The 15,493-nt window shown below is 53.1% G+C and overlaps 2 protein-coding genes across 6 annotated transcripts; one reads left to right on the forward strand and one right to left on the reverse strand.

Moving 5' to 3' along the window:
* The first annotated feature begins 256 nt into the window (after positions 1-256).
* LOC129511456 (transmembrane protein 198-like) lies at positions 257-4,828 on the forward strand. 4 transcript variants are annotated; one of them, XM_055328141.1, is made up of 5 exons: positions 257-554; positions 1,551-1,810; positions 2,405-2,986; positions 3,422-3,582; positions 3,698-4,828. In XM_055328141.1, the coding sequence occupies exons 2-5, from the start codon at positions 1,636-1,638 to the stop codon at positions 3,833-3,835; spliced, it is 1,056 nt and encodes a 351-aa protein (XP_055184116.1). In that variant the 5' UTR covers positions 257-554; positions 1,551-1,635; the 3' UTR covers positions 3,836-4,828. The 4 variants fall into 4 exon arrangements, with proteins under 4 accessions (XP_055184116.1, XP_055184118.1, XP_055184119.1 ...); XM_055328143.1 differs by having other exon boundaries at positions 3,425-3,582; XM_055328144.1 differs by lacking the exon at positions 1,551-1,810.
* MMP19 (matrix metallopeptidase 19) lies at positions 4,813-11,221 on the reverse strand. Of its 2 annotated transcripts, XM_055328139.1 has the most exons (9): positions 11,002-11,221; positions 10,595-10,680; positions 9,551-9,681; positions 9,100-9,315; positions 8,377-8,622; positions 7,793-7,918; positions 6,644-6,808; positions 6,158-6,285; positions 4,813-5,981 (listed from the first exon to the last, which is right to left on the reverse strand). In XM_055328139.1, the coding sequence occupies exons 1-9, from the start codon at positions 11,089-11,091 to the stop codon at positions 5,526-5,528; spliced, it is 1,644 nt and encodes a 547-aa protein (XP_055184114.1). In that variant the 5' UTR covers positions 11,092-11,221; the 3' UTR covers positions 4,813-5,525. The 2 variants fall into 2 exon arrangements, with proteins under 2 accessions (XP_055184114.1, XP_055184115.1); XM_055328140.1 differs by lacking the exon at positions 10,595-10,680 and having other exon boundaries at positions 11,002-11,115.
* Positions 11,222-15,493: the final 4,272 nt, after the last annotated feature.

The raw sequence follows: 15,493 nt of genomic DNA on the forward strand, positions 1-15,493 counted from the left end.
GACGCCCCCCGTCCTGCGAAAGCCCCTTCCCCGCGTCCCGGATCTCGACCACCGGGCTCCTCGGAAGACAATACTCCAATTCTCTGGGAAGTGGAAGACACCAAGCCGGGGCTAGGGGGGCGCTGGGACCCCAGTTGGGGCTTTGAGACCTCCTAGTTGTCGAGCTACCACCTAAGTATTCAGAGACCTTTCCCCAGACTTCTTGCGGCGTCCCCAGGACCCTTCACGCTACGGTTGCGGAGACTCTGGTCCCAGCCTGGAGCGGTGGGCAAACTGGGTCCCCCCCACACGCATAGGGAAAAGAGTTGGAGGGGCCCGCCCCGTGATGTCACCCCACACACACCCTGTCCCCTTCCTCCACCCCCCAGGCTCATTGCATTTAGCTCACGGGGCTTGGGCTACGACTTGCAAAGTTTAGGGGGCAACGAACAGAGTGACCCTGGGGGTGCCCACGCCCGACAGCCGCCCCGACGCCCAGGACCTCCGGGCAAGGATGCAGCCGGGGGGTTAGGGAAGCACTTCTGCCCCTTCCTCTCCTGAGCCCTGGCAGGGTGGTGAGTAGTTAACACTCCTTCCCCAATCTGCCCTTGTTTAGGGTCCCTGGACTTCCCAGCGGATTGAAAAGAGGAGCCCCAGGGATTCCCCACGCCAACCCTCAGCCGGTTAGGACCCTGACGTGCAAAAGGCGACAGATGAAAGTGCCCGCATCCATCCTACCCCACTCCCATAGTGCCCCCAACACCAGCTCCTCCTTGGTGTTCTCCTTTCAGGAGCTGAATTCAAATTCCACTGGCAGCCTTGACGCCCCTGGGAAAGGGAGGGGTAGGGAAAGACCCACCGGTGTCCTGAGGGGAGGAGCAAGAGGGTTCCAGGATGTGAGAGGTCTGTGGGCAAGGTGCCTGCTCACTCAAGAGGGACCATGGGAATTGGACTGGGGCCCGATGCCCCTTCCCCCAACAGCTCCATCTGCACATGAAGCTGAGGCTTCCGAACCTTGACAAAGTGTGGGACCGTCTCTACTAGATGCCTTGTCCCAGACTCTTCTGGTGTTTCTTCCCCACCCCCCCTTCCTTCCCTGGGGTTGGAGCAGCTGTCCAGAGACCCCACCATGACTCATTCTCTCTTTCTCCTCCTCCCTTCCTCATTTAACCCCACCTTTCCCAGTCCAGTGAGGTAGTGTTGAGTCCCAGCCGCAGATGGGACAAGCTTTCTTTTTAGCCAGAACAAACTGCTGGGCCTTGCGCGCCCAGTCCCACCAGTGCCCCTGGGCCCCTCCTTCCATCGACCCCAACTCCCACCCCCTGAAAAGCTAGGGAACACATAATATCTCATAACCTTATAAGATTTTAGTTTAAGCTTTACTCAGTGTCCTTGGTTCAGAGGGACGTAAAGAGACAGCTGGTTCCCCTTGACCCAATCCTGTAGATTTTTTCAGTTACCCCAGCAAGCCCATGCTCTCTCCTGAAATTGGCCTTTCTTCTTGAGAAATAGAGGTACGGAATCCTCAAGATTCATGGGCACCTGAGTTCCTGCCCCCTACCCCCTTGCAGGTTTCCCAACCCCCTCAAGATATTCATGGATGGATGAGAGGAGCTGACACTGACCTTCCCCTCTGTGATCACCTTTTCTTCGGCCATGGAGGAAGCCTTGTTGCCCCTGGCCATGACCTCTGATCCCAGGCCCTTTAATCAACAACTCCCAGAGCCTCCAGACCCAAGATGTGTCTTGGAACCCCAGGACAATCCTGAACTGGCACCCGCCCTGGTGTGTGCTCTTTGCTGCTGCTTTGGAATCATCTACTGCTGCTTCGGTGAGGGCAGGGCCAGGATTCTGGGGGGCAGCTGCCCAAGACTGTCACCGTCCAGGATGATGCCAACTTTCTCCTTTGCTCCTGGGCCACCTCTGCTCCTCTGTCAGGGGATGCCTACCTTCAGTATGGCCCATGCTGCTCTTGCCAGCTCTTCTTGTCCTCCCCCCATCCATACCCTTGAGCTTTGATCCCTGGCAACTATCACTTGCCTCTCCCTACACTCCTACTTCAAAACTCCATTCCCACGTTATCCTCCACGTTTAAGGCTTCTTTAACCCTTCTCCAATAACCTGAATCAGCCCATGCTGATTTCTTCCCATCTACCATCCCTGGAAGTACTAAACCTTCTTTCCATATCTCCTCCTCCCCACAACATATCCATTGTATCTCCTGATTTTTCCTCCCAACACCTCACAGTTTTTGAAAGGTCCCTGCCTTCCCCAAGATGATCCCTTTCTGCCCCTTGCCTTGAGGTCCCTGTGTCACTGCGCCTGTCTTCCGCTCCTCTGGCTAGCCACTCCCTTCTAATTCATCAGAGCTGGCTCTGTAGATGTCCCCTTTTGGTCTCTCAGTGCCTCCTGCCTCCCTTCCCAGGCTACCGCTGCTTCAAGGCAGTAATGTTTCTCTCGGGCCTGCTGTCAGGAGCTCTGGTGATCTTCCTGCTGTGCCACAAGGAGCGAGTGCTAGAGACACAGCTGAGCCTGGAGGTGAGCGCGGGCATTGCGCTGGGCATCGGACTCCTCTGTGGCCTGGTCACCATGTTGGTGCGCAGCGTTGGGCTCTTCCTGACTGGTCTCCTGCTAGGCCTAACCCTGGGTGCCGGGGCCCTGCTGGGCACAGAGCCCATCTACCAACCACCTTCAGCCTGGGTGCCGGCTGGGGGGCTGGTGGGGCTGGCACTGCTGGGAGCCCTGCTCACGCTTCGGTGGCCACGTCCATTCACAGTTTTGGGCACAGCCCTGCTGGGTGCTGCAGTGCTGGTGGCCTGTGCTGACTACTTCCTAGAGGGGCTGGCACTGGGCAGTCGGCTGGGCCAACGCTTGCAGGCACTTCCAGCCTTGCCTCCTCTCTGCTGGTATAGCTGGGTCTTGCTGGGCACCTGGCCAGCCCTGGGGGCCCTGGGGGCCCTGGCCCAGTGGAAGCTCATGGATGAGGAACATGGAGGCCACGCCAATGGTGAGTTAGTGCCGTGGTACAGAAGCAGCCAACCTGTGCCTTCTCATGTCCCCAGTTCCCAAACTTAGCAGGGGAAAGGGGGGAAATACACTTAAGGGTGGAGGTGTCTAAGGTGAACGGGGCAGGGCAGTGAAAGAAAGTTAGAGTTGGAGGAGCCGATGGGAGGGGGGAAAGAATGAGAAAAATTATCAGAGGGAGCAGGGAGGAGTTAGTTACTGGGGACTGTAATGGAAGGAAAGGAAGGTCTCAGGGGAGTCCGGAGGAAAGTGTAGGAGGAGACCAAAGACGATTTTCTTTTACAATAACCAGGGGGAAGATGAGATTTGAGACAGAACAGGGAGATCAAATGGGTTTCTCGGGGTGGGGTGGGGGCACTTGGGGGTGGGATTCAGGGTCTAAAGAGGCCTCCCTGAGTCTGCATTGCCCCCTCCCAAGCAGTGGTCTTGAGCCACCAGCGAAGGCATCTTCAGCTCCTTCGGATCCGTCAGCAAGAGGCCAAGTGGCACCGGACGCCCTCCGGGATGGGGCTCTGTGAAGGCGGCTACCGGCCCCGGCTCCCCCTCAACACCCGGAGCCCTGCCGATAGTCTGGCTCCCGTGAGTGCGGGAGGGGCACCTGGGGACGGGGCGGAGGGCATGTGGGGTGGTCAGGGTAGGAGGGGGCTCCAACCCAGGCCCTACCTTCTGTCCTCTCTGCCCTGTGCCTCTCCAGAGTTATCTCCAGAGCCTTCGAGAGCGCCAACTGGGACCGGGCACCCAGGCCACAGCCCCCCACACTGTGCTGGACCTAGATTCTGACTATGGTTCCACTGTACCCCTCACCACACCTTCTGGTTTCACCCAGACCTGAGCCTAAACCTCCAGCGATGCCTCCACCCCGAGCAAGGGCCTTGGAACACCAAGTGTGCAGGACCTGAGCCCGCAGGATCCGCACACAAACTTCCCCACCTCTCTCACTGGGGATAGAATCTGTACTCCAACCCAGACCAGCCCCGTAAGGGTGTGTTTCAGGGATGGAAAAAGGGGGCTTTTGTGGGGAGGGGAGGGGAGAGGAATGGAAGGATGAATACCTACCTCTGTCCAAGAATAGAGGTGCCCTGGCCCCTAAAGTAATTGACTTCCTCATTCCCTCCAAACCAAGGAGGGTCCTTACCCCAAAAGCCTTTTATATACTTGCCTCACGTGCCTCACAATGGTAAAATAGGGGGTTTGTTTCATTGTTGTAGGACCTACAGAAAATCAGGAAGCTCCCTAAAGCACTCGATAGCTTTTTGATGGGGCGAAGGGCACAGAGGAGCTCTAAGATCACCTAATCCCTAGGCCTCTCATTAGGGGGTAGTTGATTCCTGGTTCGCCTTTCCTCCTGGGTCCCATAGGTTCGAATCCCCTTCTCCTACCTCAGTCGGGAGTACTGTCCTCCATGGTGCTTCCCTTCCTCTCCTTAATGTGGGGAAGACCACGGGGCAATGCATGGCGCAGGACCTGCCTCCCCCAAAAGCAATCTACTTGCTCCACGGAGAGAGAACTGGGTCCACGTGCCAGAGTCTTGCCCTTTGGCCCAGAGTAGCCTGGTCTTCACGGCTGTATGGGAGACAAGTGCCTTCTCTGCTTCTCGTTGTAGGTGATGCTAATCTCCTTAACCAAACCTTTGTCCCAGCCGCTAACCTGTTCTAACTCTCCCTCCTCTGATTCTCCTGCTCAAAGTCTGTTCCCTGGGACCCCAGACAGCATGAAGGAAGATGTATTCCTCCCCCTGGGCAACAAAGCTATGACGCGAGGGAGGAAGAACATGGAAGCATGTGAATAAAATAGCATTGAATACAGAACCAGGGATTCCAGCCTTTGCTGTTGCTCTTTTTTTCCCTTGCACCTTGAAACAATTAGCCAGACTGACAAGTCGTCTGGTCCCCTAAAGATCTGATAAGGCCCTCCCTTATCAGACTGGACTACTGTACACAGCGACACAAACACACAGCCAGAGGAAGAGCTGTTCAGTCCTCTCTAATGAACGTGGAGCTAGCCTTTGTTAAGCACAAATGTGCCAGACATTGTGCCCTGCACTTCACAAATAGTATTTCATTTAATGCAAAAACCCTGCAGGATTGGTATTAATCTTATTTTGCAGAATCGGAGGCTCAATGAGGTTAATTAACTTGCCCAAAGTCATAAGCAAGTAAATGTGATTCTTAATGGGTTCCAAAGCCCTTGCTCATTTTACTGGCCATGCTGTTTTTTGCACTTTATCTAGGAAGGACAGGACCCAAGCATTTAGCTTCCAGCTGTTGCCCACCTGTCAGCCAAGGGCCTGAGTGATGCCTGCCTTCCCCCAGTCTTCCAGACAGTAGATAACACAGTTGGAAGTGCTATCTAGGATGGAGAGGAAATGTGGGGAGCTGACCCAGAGTTAGGGAGTCCCTGCCCAGGACAGAAAGAGCACAGAGAAGGGGTGGCTAGTGCTGGGACACATAGAGGCCTGAGGTCTATGGCTCACACCCCTGCTGCAGCCCTGCAGCCTAGTGAGCCGACATTTGATTCACATCTTAGGCCTCTGGGAGGGTGACAGTAGCAGGGAATGAAAGGGTGGGGGAGGCCATGGTTGAGGGGGTAATGTCCAAGATTGGGTCTCCAGGTGAGGGGTCAGTGTTCAACGTGGTATCTATGGCTGAGGAAGTGGTATCCAGGGTTGTTCCTACGGCAGAGGGGTCAGTGCCCGTGGCTGAAGGACGGATATCTCCACCTGATGGAGGAGGGTCTGAGGTCTGGGGATAACAGTGCATCCAGTTGGGGGCGGTGTCTCTGGGATAGCCTTTCTCTACTCGGAGCTGCCGGTTGAGGCGCCAGTACTGTTTATCCTTGAAGAAGTAGACACGGCCATCCCGCCAACTCACAGCAGCTGAGGGCTGGTCTGGCACTCCCGTAAACAACCTTTTGATTGGTTTAGGGTAGTGGCTGAAGTCCGTTCGGGCCAGCTCGTCCCACTGCCAGTACCCGGATCCCTAGGAGTTGGGTGGGAAGGGAGAAGAGGATAAGGAGAGAGCTTAAGGATCCCCAGAGGTCCACTCCCAGTCCACTCCAGCTGCAAACCATCTCCCTTGGAGAGCAAGTTGGCTTCCCCTTCCCGGTGTGAGGTAGCCCACCCCTCCTAAGAAGAGATTTGCTTTAAACTGTATACCTTAAAGAGGAACACCTTTTGGTTGAAAGGCCAATAGAGAGCTGCGTCCAGGTTGGGCTCTACCCTATTCAGCTTCTTGGGGAAGCCGGGAGACCTCTTGAAATTAATATAACGCCACACCTTGTCTCCTGAGAGCAGATAAGGAAAGGACACGTTATCTCTGTCTTCAGGTGACAGCTTTTGGGTCTCCCATTCCACCCTTCCAGAAACTTCTCATCTCTTCCTCCCTTTTTTTTTTTAATTTTTTTAAATTTATTTATGATAGTCACAGAAAGAAAGAGAGAGAGAGAGAGAGAGAGGCAGAGACATAGGCTCCATGCACCGGGAGCCCGACGTGGGATTCGATCCCGGGTCTCCAGGATCGCGCCCTGGGCCAAAGGCAGGTGCTAAACCGCTGCGCCACCCAGGGATCCCTCTTCCTCCCTTTCATGGCTTCTTTAACGGTAGGCCTTCCTCAGGGAACACACTGTAAACCAGTCCCTTTACCCTTAAAGAAGTGAATCCATTGTGTTCGAGGAGAGTAGACAGCAGCATCTAGGTTTCCTGGGAGCCCCTCCCAAAGGGCCGACACCTGGAACAAGGGCCCCAGCCCTGAATCTGTCACCGTCCACACGTAATTCCCCTTGAAGGCGTAAGTCTTCCCACGGGGCCCTGAAAGCAAAAGTATGTGAACAGGGATCCCTGGGTGGCGCAGCGGTTTGGCGCCTGCCTTTGGCCCAGGGCGCGATCCTGGAGACCCGGGATCGAATCCCACGTCGGGCTCCCGGTGCATGGAGCCTGCTTCTCCCTCTGCCTGTGTCTCTGCCTCTCTCTCTCTGTGACTATCATAAATAAATAAATATTTAAAAAAAAGTATGTGAACAATTCAAAAAGACATGGGTCGAACAAAGACTTTCGGGCATCTCGGGCAGGCTGATCATTTGCCCTCCTCCCACAGGCTGAGTCCTCAAAACTTCATTCAACTTTAATTTAAAAAAAAATTTTTTAAATTTTTATTTATTTACGATAGTCACAGAGAGACAGAAAGAGAGGCAGAGACACAGGCAGAGGGAGAAGCAGGCTCCATGCACCGGGAGCCCGACGTGGGATTCGATCCCGGGTCTCCAGGATCGCGCCCTGGGCCAAAGGCAGGCGCTAAACCGCTGCGCCACCCAGGGATCCCTCAACTTTAATTTAAAGAGAGGACCTAGGTAGAGAAGAAAGACTCCGTGTTCAGCCTCTTTGCTATTCAGAGCAATTCAGCTCCCATTCACGCAATAAAATAAAAGCCCTGCTCCCCTTTGGGGATCCCACCTCCCATTCTGAGTAGCTTCCACGTTGTCCTTCCTTGCAGGTATATAATACCCTCTCTAATAGACATTCCAGTAAATATGGTTTTCTTCATCTTGCTATATTACCAGATATGGTTTAGTGGCCCCTATCAGGAGGCACTGAGGTAAATGGCAGCCTACCCCAACTTTAATCTGGCTCTGAGGCCTCCCTCCCATGCCAGATGCCTTCCATGGCCACTAACCCCTGCCTGGCATCTAACCTCTGTTACTCATGCTGAGGTCCCACGTCATTCCCATTTGTCCAGGTCCCAAAGTCAGCAGGCTGCTGCCACTGCCTGCCTATAGCCCGGGGGGGGGGGCTCACCCAGCATTATGGCATCCAGTTCACCACTGCAGGGGTGTGGCATGGGGCCGGGTTCTGTGGGCATATGTGGTATAGCGGGGAGCTCCATCTCTTCTTCCTCCTCCTCTATCTCTGGGCTCTTCTTGCCTGCAACGTAACATAATGCGACTCAGGGAGAGAACTCATAGCACCTGGGCTCCCCACTCATCTCTAAGATCGGTTCAGAGGCCCTGTAGAAAGGGGAAGAGCAAATCCTAGAAAGTTTCTCTTGGTGAGAGGCAAGATCATACTGATATCAACAGGAGACACCTTTTAGTGTTGAGAAGGACCAGAAAGGGGGAAGTTTGCTGGAATATTCATCCTTCATCCCCAAGAATGGGTAAGAGGGGAGAGAGGCCTGGAAGACCAGACATGGAAGTGTCAGAAAAAAAACTCCTGAAAATAAAGTAGCCTGAATAACTGGGTAGGAGGAAGAGAAAGAAGCCAAGTCATTTCCTACCATGGAGGCTAGACCTGTCTCTTCAAACTGGAAGAGATGCTGGTCACACTGACCCTCATGATCACTAGGGCTTGTGACTAACCATAACTTGAGGGAAAAGACTGACCATAGAGAGCCTGAATCCCTGCCACATCATCCGGGTGCAGCTTGAAGTGGGGCCGGTAGCCAGCATACACAGGGGCCATGAGGGCCTGGGTGTATCGAGAGTGCCCAAGCCCCAGGGCATGGCCCAGTTCATGGGCTGCAATGATGCGCAGGTTCACCCCCCGGTAAGTCCTCTCAGTCCAGAGCTCGTCTTCATCAAAGTGCACACTGCCCAGCTCTGGGATGTCAGCATGGGCCAGGACCCTCCCTGGACAAAGACAAAGGTGGACAGGAAGGAGGTCAGAATCTCTTAGGCTAGAGCATCCTTTGCTTGTTATTACCCCAATTTCTCCATTCCCTGAAATTTCCGTCTATAGTCAGTCTCTCGGGTGCCTCTCTTGTTCTTTTCAGCTCCCCTTGTCATCGCCCAGTTCTCTCTGGGTTGCTCTTTCCTCTGTCTCTGTATTCCCAACCACTCTCTTCTCTCTGGCCCAGTCCCCTCTGAGGTGTGTCTTGAGCAGGGGAACTTAAACCAAGGACTAAAGCGTAAGCATCAAAGGGGAGGCTTGATAAGACCCCAGGGAGGTGAACAGCTGCTCTCCAAGAGAATGTTAGAAGGTAGTTAGTGTGGGGTGCAGTTGAGCATTGGGGGAAGCCTGAACATTAGGGTTCCGGAGTCACTGGCTCAAGGGGACCAAGACAATCTCAGAGATCTATGAGGTGGGAACTGAGAGCTGGTGCCTACCAGGTCCATCGAAGGAATTGGAGCAGTAGGGGCTCTGGCGGCCATGGAAGGAGAGGCGGATGTCAGCCCAGCCAGCCTGCACTTCCCTGAAGGTCAGGGGGGCCGCACTGCTCCAGTACTGGAAGGCTTGAAGCAGGGCTGCCCGGGCTGTGTCGGGTGGGAGGGTGGAAGGCAGGTTGAAGATGCGGAAGGTCAGGTGCTTCTTTCTCCAGCGGCCTGGTTATCAGACCAGAAAATAGATTAGAAACAGAGATCCTCTGCCAAACCCAGAGAGTTCCCCTGAGTCTAAGCATTGGTTCAGTAAAGCTATGTCTCTGGGCAGGTAATGATCAGCTAATCACCAGATGATCATCCACGCAACACTGAGCTGGGCCCGGCTGTCCCAATGTCACCCATACTCCAGAGCCATGCCACTCCCACTTTCCCTCCCTTTTCTAGTCTCAGTCCTCACCCAGCAGGAGGTATTTAAGGGTCTTCTGGTTGAAGGGATCCTCCAGGCCACAACGGGGCTGCCTCATGCGGGCCCTTGTGGCATCATCCAGCTGACCTGAGACTGGCAGCTCAGATGCTTCTTGAAAAGTTCTGAAAAGAGGGAGAGGGATGGACCCAGTAGGACAAGGGAATCTGGAATGACTGAAAATGGGATAGCTCTTTGGCCCCCTTCTGCCCACAGTGGTAGCTGAGAATGGCACAGAATCTCTGAAGCTGATGGGGTCACTCCAGTATCCAGTCTTCATAATTAGGACTTTCTCCTCTGTTTTGCAGAAATAGTGATACTCTGGCTTCACCTCCCCATCTTCAGTCTCTTATTTGTGCAAGGTTACCCTCAGGTGTAGCCCTCTTCTCTACGGCAATCTCTAACCTTGTCCTGCTCTAGTGAAGTATCCCGCCCCTTGCTCTGGAGACTCTCCCACCACTGGTCCCACCTAAGGGCCTGTCCTCCCTCTGCATTCTCCTCCTGCTAGACCCCCCTCCCAGCCCAGCTTGCTCAGGGGCAGTTTCATCCCTCAGGCACCATAGGCACTGTAGCCTTTCAAGGGATGGTGAACATATCTGAGAGCAGAAAGAAAAATTATCCATTAGATCCAAAATAGGAAAAGAAAACTTCAAAATACAAATAAATACGGAATCAAATGTCTACAAAGAGCAACATCATGCCAACAACTCAACCCCAACTCAACTCAACCTATAATTTTACATGTTAAGTTATAGTTCATGTGGGATGTTGCTAATAGTCTACTGGATACACATGGAATGGAGCCTCCAGAGGGCCTAGGAAACCCTACTTAGGGTCTAGGAAAATCCAATGGCTGGTCCTCATGTTTGAATTCCCATTTTACCCCATGCCCCACCACCTGAACAGTGATAGCAACCCATTTCCTAGATCCCTAGATTGGGGTCAGGCAAAAGTGGGCTTGGGGAGAGAAGACATGAAAAGAAGGAAAGATGACCTTGCAGCCTTAACCCTTAGGGCATGTGCCTTATAAACTCTCACCTCAGAGCCTCCATAATATCTTCTGGCCTGAAGTTATCAGGTCCTTCTAGAGGCTTCTGTAGGTACCCATATTGCAACAGATAATCCTATGATGGGAGTCAGGGTAAGCAGAATAAAAAAGGGAGTTAGTTGGCCTCAGGGTAAAGCTTCTCAATGACCTAACAGACCCATAGGGATAGGAGGGGACAGACGTGGAAGGACCAAGGGAGAGGCATCTTAGAGAAGGAGCTCAGGTGGAACAAAGGCAGGGAGTGGGAGACGGGCAGGAGTAGATCATGGAGCAGAGGAAGGAAAGGAAAGGAAAGGAAAGGCAGGTTGAAGGTCAGGAGGGAAGCTTGGATGGGACTATGGCGCAGTACCCCAATCCCTTCATGGGCCTGGGTCCCTCCTTCCCCTAGGGGACTCACCACTGCTGTCTCTTTTCGGGCAGTCCCCAGGGCCCGACCTGAGACTGTCGCAGGGAGTAGGAAGCCCAGGCACAGCCACTGCCAGTTCATGGTCCAACCGGGCAGGAACTCCACAGGTGAGCTAACCCTCTGCCCTGAGACTTCTGGGAGCCTGGGGAAGCAGGGTTACGGGGGGCTCCTGCCTCCAGTTCTTTCCACTCTCCAGTCTCTGGACCTCTTTATAAAACTTCAGAGGAGGAGAATTGGGGGGAGTGGCAGTGGGAGGTGACTCAGCCCAGAGATATGTTGCAATTCACCATTAACCCCTGCCCGGCCACAGAGCTTCTGTCAAGAAGAGCCCGTAACCCATTCCCAGAGTCCTCTCCTACAGATGAGGAGACCATTCATACTGTCCTGGGTGGGGGGCAGCCTGGCGGGAAGAGAAGCAGAATCTCGGTAGAGACTGGGATAGGGACCATGGCTATCCCCTGGATATATTCCTGTGCCCCAGGAACCCTGGGCCAGCAAACCCCTTATATTCAACTCTCATGGGTCCCTGTCTGCTCTAGGATAGGAAAAAAATAAAAGTGAAGAGGTAGGAAGCTGCTTAGGTGCTCCGGTTTCAGGTGAAGAAATCAGAGACGAGGTCTCAGTTTCTTTGTACTTGTGGGTGCTTTAATAAAAAGTCTTTATTTGGGGCGGCCCTGGTGGTTCAGCAGTTTAGTGCCGCCTTGGGCCCAGGGCGTGATCCTGGAGACCCGGGATCCAGTCCCAGTCAGGCTCCCTGCAGGGAGCCTGCTTCTCCCTCTGCCTGTCTCTCTCTTTCTCTCTCTCTCTCTCAATCTCTGTGTCTGTCTCTCATAAATAAATAAATAAAATCTTTTTTAAAAAAGTCATTATTATTTCAAGTATCTAGTGAGATACTTCATTCCCCACTGAGCCCTAGCACCTACCTCAGGCCAGCTCAGTACTTTAGGTGGTGATTAATGAATCTTCATCAAACAACTAAGTGGGGTGGGAGAGTGCATGGGAGCCAGAGTTTGGAGAGGGTCTTGAGTGCTATTTGGGGAAGAGATGAAAAACTTCCATTTTAAAACATTTACTTTGTCTTAGGTGATTTACGAATGATCTCACAACCCTCCTAGAACAGAGGCATTATTCTAGTCTCTTCTTTTTTTTTTTTTTTGCCTTTTTTTATAAGAGGAAATGGGGACCCAGAGAGAGAACTATTTTTTAAAAATATTTTATTTATTTATTCATGAGAGACAGAGAGAGAAGCAGAGACACAGGCAGAGGGAGAAGCAGGCGCCCTGAAGGAAGCCCAGTGTGGGACTCCATCCCAGGACCCCACCCCCACCCCCTTCTCCCCATCTCCTCACCCCCCAGGATCTGCCAAAGGCAGATGCTCAACCACTGAAGCCACCCAGGTACCCCCCAGAGAGAGAACTTGACAAGTACATGAAGCTCCCAATTGATCTGGACTATATTCAAATAAATCCCTCTGCTGACTCCAGAACCCGTCATAACCCATGCTCTTTCCATGCACCACATGGATGACTCTCAGAGTTCTATTCTTTAAATGTTTAGGAGCTGCCAAAGGTTCCAGTCTCATTGATGCATCCATAATGTTTGCATATCCTTCCATGCACAGGGAAGAACTGGGAGAAAGGGTTACTGAACTCATGTTCTCAGTAGGACCATCTCGCCCCACAAGGCTGTAAGGCTGGCAGGCCACAGGGGAACCCTTCACACTCTAGGGTCGAGGTGGGGGATATTCCTTTTTTTTTTTAAGTTTATTTATTTATTCATGAGAGACACACAGAGAGAGAGGCAGAGACACAGGCAGAGGGAGAAGCAGGCTCCATGCAGGGAACCTGATGTGGGACTCGATCCCGGGACTCCAGGATTACGCCCTGAGCCGAAGGCAGATGCTTAACCACTGAGCCACCCAGGCGTCCCGGTGGGGGATATTCCTGACTCATGTTGTTGCCCTTGGTGATGCTGACCCCTTTGACCCACCAGCTCTCAACTGGGTAACAATCAGGTAACTAAGTCCCAAATGGCCAGTGACAGGCAAGGAAGGACAGAGAACTTCTGACGGATAAGTGACAAAGGCCATGACTGAGGCCATTGCCCAGGCTGATGTCCCCAGGAAATGATGGAGTTTAGGAACCAGCTCTCAGCCCCCTGCAGAGTTCTTTCTCCACTTTCCCCTTCTTCTCCTCCATCCTGACTCCCACTTCGAGAACAGGGCTTGGTCCAACTGAAAATTATAATTTTTTCTGATTAAAGTTTTCTCTTTTTTTCTGAATAAAAGTCATCCCTTGCTCATTGTAGCAAATTTGGAAAATACAAAAATAAACCAAGAAGAAAATGAAAACCACCAGTAAATGCTTCCCAGAAGAGAACCACTAGTAACATTCTGACACATTTTCACTTGAAACTGTGGCTCTGAGTTCAGCTCCAGCTCTGCCTGCCGAGACTCAGCCCCTGGAGACTCGGGTGGGGATGAAGAGAAAGTGAGAAGAGGTAATAAAAAAATACAGAGGAGGGACAGGAGCTGAGGGTGGTGGGGAGAGAGGAGGATACAGGGGAGGATATGAGAGAAACAAGTAAGATGAGTGGGAGAGTTGATTACTCCCTCCCCTTAGGCACCTCACAGGAGGGGGAAAGGAGCAGGACAGACGGACAGACAGACGTGTGGCAGTGTGTTGGTGAGAGAGGACTGTGAAAGGTGGGCACTGGCCCTGGCCATAGGGGGGGTGGGACATGGAACCACATTGTAGATACTAAGGAGCCAGGAGAGAAGAGAGTAAAACAGGGAAAGCTGCCAAATAGTTTACCTCATTTAGCTGTCAGCAACCGAGCTGGGGGCATCACCATGTAATGGAAAAGGAAACTGCGCCTCTAGAAGGTTGCTTCAGGCCACGCAGCTGGAGCAGCAGAGCCCTAGGCCCCAGCCGCAATGATCTTCGCAGCCCCCCAGGAGCTTCCCAGGCACCCGAACGCCCCCCGGGGCTGGGAGCCACAGGCCAGGCACGCGGGCCCCCCCTTCCAGCAGCCCCCCCCAGCCAGGCTGACCAGCTCCTCCTCCCCCTGAACCTGTCACCTCTCACGGTGGGGGGGGGGGGGGATAAAGGGACCAACGCACAGGGTTAGGACACGTGGTCTGCCCGCCCCAAAAGAGAACTTGAGTCTGAGCGAGAGCCCCGGAGGTCTCTAGTTTGCTTGCTCCCTTCCCACAGATTAGCAGATTAGTTCCCTCTCTGTCCACCGAATGTGGCCGAAGAATTGTGTCTGGAAATATTTTTAATTAAAATCTTTTAAACTGTAACAGGAGGAGGTAGGTTAGGTTCTTTTTTTTTTTAGGTTTTATTTATTTATTCACGAGAGACACAGGCAGAGGGAGAAGCGGGCTCCTCAAGGGGAGCCCCACGTGGGACTCGATCCCAGGTCTCCAGGATCAGGCCCTGAGCTGAAGGTGGCGCTAAACCGCCGAGCCCCCCGGGGATCCCCAGTAGGTTAAGCTCTGAGAGTATTTCCTAGTGATCGGGGGCCACGGGGTTGTGAAGTCTCTAAGTCCAAGAGAAGCAGATCTCTAAAGCACCACTCACCCTCTCTGACACCACCCTTCCTGGAATGGGGTGGCCCCTAGGGCTGGACAGCTTGGTATAAGGGGCAAGTCTGGGGCCTGAAACTGGAAGTGAGAAAAACATTAAGTTATAACTCGCCAGCCCAGACACTGCTCTTGATTTCGAGAAATGTGGTGTTAGCCTCTGGCCTGTTTCCCCTGAGCCCTGAGGGAATCAGGAGCAAAGAACTTTCCCTGGCTGAATGGGATTGAGTTTTCCAAGCTGTTACCCTGGAAACCTCTGTTTTTAAGAGGAGTGCCTCCCCCACAACACGCACTCCTTTAATTAGTCATGAGTTCCTAGAAGCCAGATGGGAAGAAGGCCTGGATTGTGCACAGCTGGAACTGGTTAGTGAGGAGAGAAGTGGGAGGGGTTTGTGGATGGCTCAGGGCCTGGGCCAGCACATTCTGTTCCCAGGATACTCCAGACTCCCCCCCCCCCACTTCCCCATCACAAGCAGTCCCTCCTGCCTATAGCTCCTCAAGCATGCACCCACTCGGGCTCAGTTGAGAGGATATCAGAGCCAAATCCTTAAGTTCTTCAGTTCCTGTCCAAGGGCAAGCAAGGAAACCAAGATCTCCTTGTCTCCAGTTCACAGGAGAAGGCATCGCCCCGCAGAACTCCCCTGGAGATTGCTGGAGGCTTCTGCTGGTTATCTCATTACACAGTACAGAGCCAAGGGGATGCATGAAGGGATAAGAGTAAGTAAGGAGGGGAGTAGAGGAGTAAGAAGCTCAGGTGGGGAACCTGGGGGTTGTGGGATCAACCCCTGTGTCAGTCTCCGTGCTCAGTGTGGAGTCTGCTTCTCCCTCTCCCTCTGCTCCTGCCCCCCCCACCCGTCACTCTCTGTCTCAAATAAACTCTTTTAAAAATAATTAAAT

Source organism: Nyctereutes procyonoides, unplaced genomic scaffold, assembly GCF_905146905.1.
Source record: "Nyctereutes procyonoides isolate TBG_1078 unplaced genomic scaffold, NYPRO_anot_genome, whole genome shotgun sequence".
Lineage (NCBI taxonomy): Eukaryota > Metazoa > Chordata > Mammalia > Carnivora > Canidae > Nyctereutes > Nyctereutes procyonoides.

Coding starts and splice junctions, on each gene's coding strand:
- LOC129511456 (XM_055328141.1), top strand. CDS start 1,636: ATGGAGGAAGCCTTGTTGCCCCTGGCCATGACCTCTGATCCCAGGCCC. Junction 1,811..2,404: donor AATCATCTACTGCTGCTTCG/GTGAGGGCAGGG, acceptor CTCCCTTCCCAG/GCTACCGCTGCTTCAAGGCA. Junction 3,583..3,697: donor CTGCCGATAGTCTGGCTCCC/GTGAGTGCGGGA, acceptor GTGCCTCTCCAG/AGTTATCTCCAGAGCCTTCG.
- MMP19 (XM_055328139.1), bottom strand. CDS start 11,091: ATGAACTGGCAGTGGCTGTGCCTGGGCTTCCTACTCCCTGCGACAGTC. Junction 9,316..9,550: donor CCTTAAATACCTCCTGCTGG/GTGAGGACTGAG, acceptor TCTGATAACCAG/GCCGCTGGAGAAAGAAGCAC. Junction 6,809..7,792: donor ACTGGATGCCATAATGCTGG/GTGAGCCCCCCC, acceptor TTTTGCTTTCAG/GGCCCCGTGGGAAGACTTAC.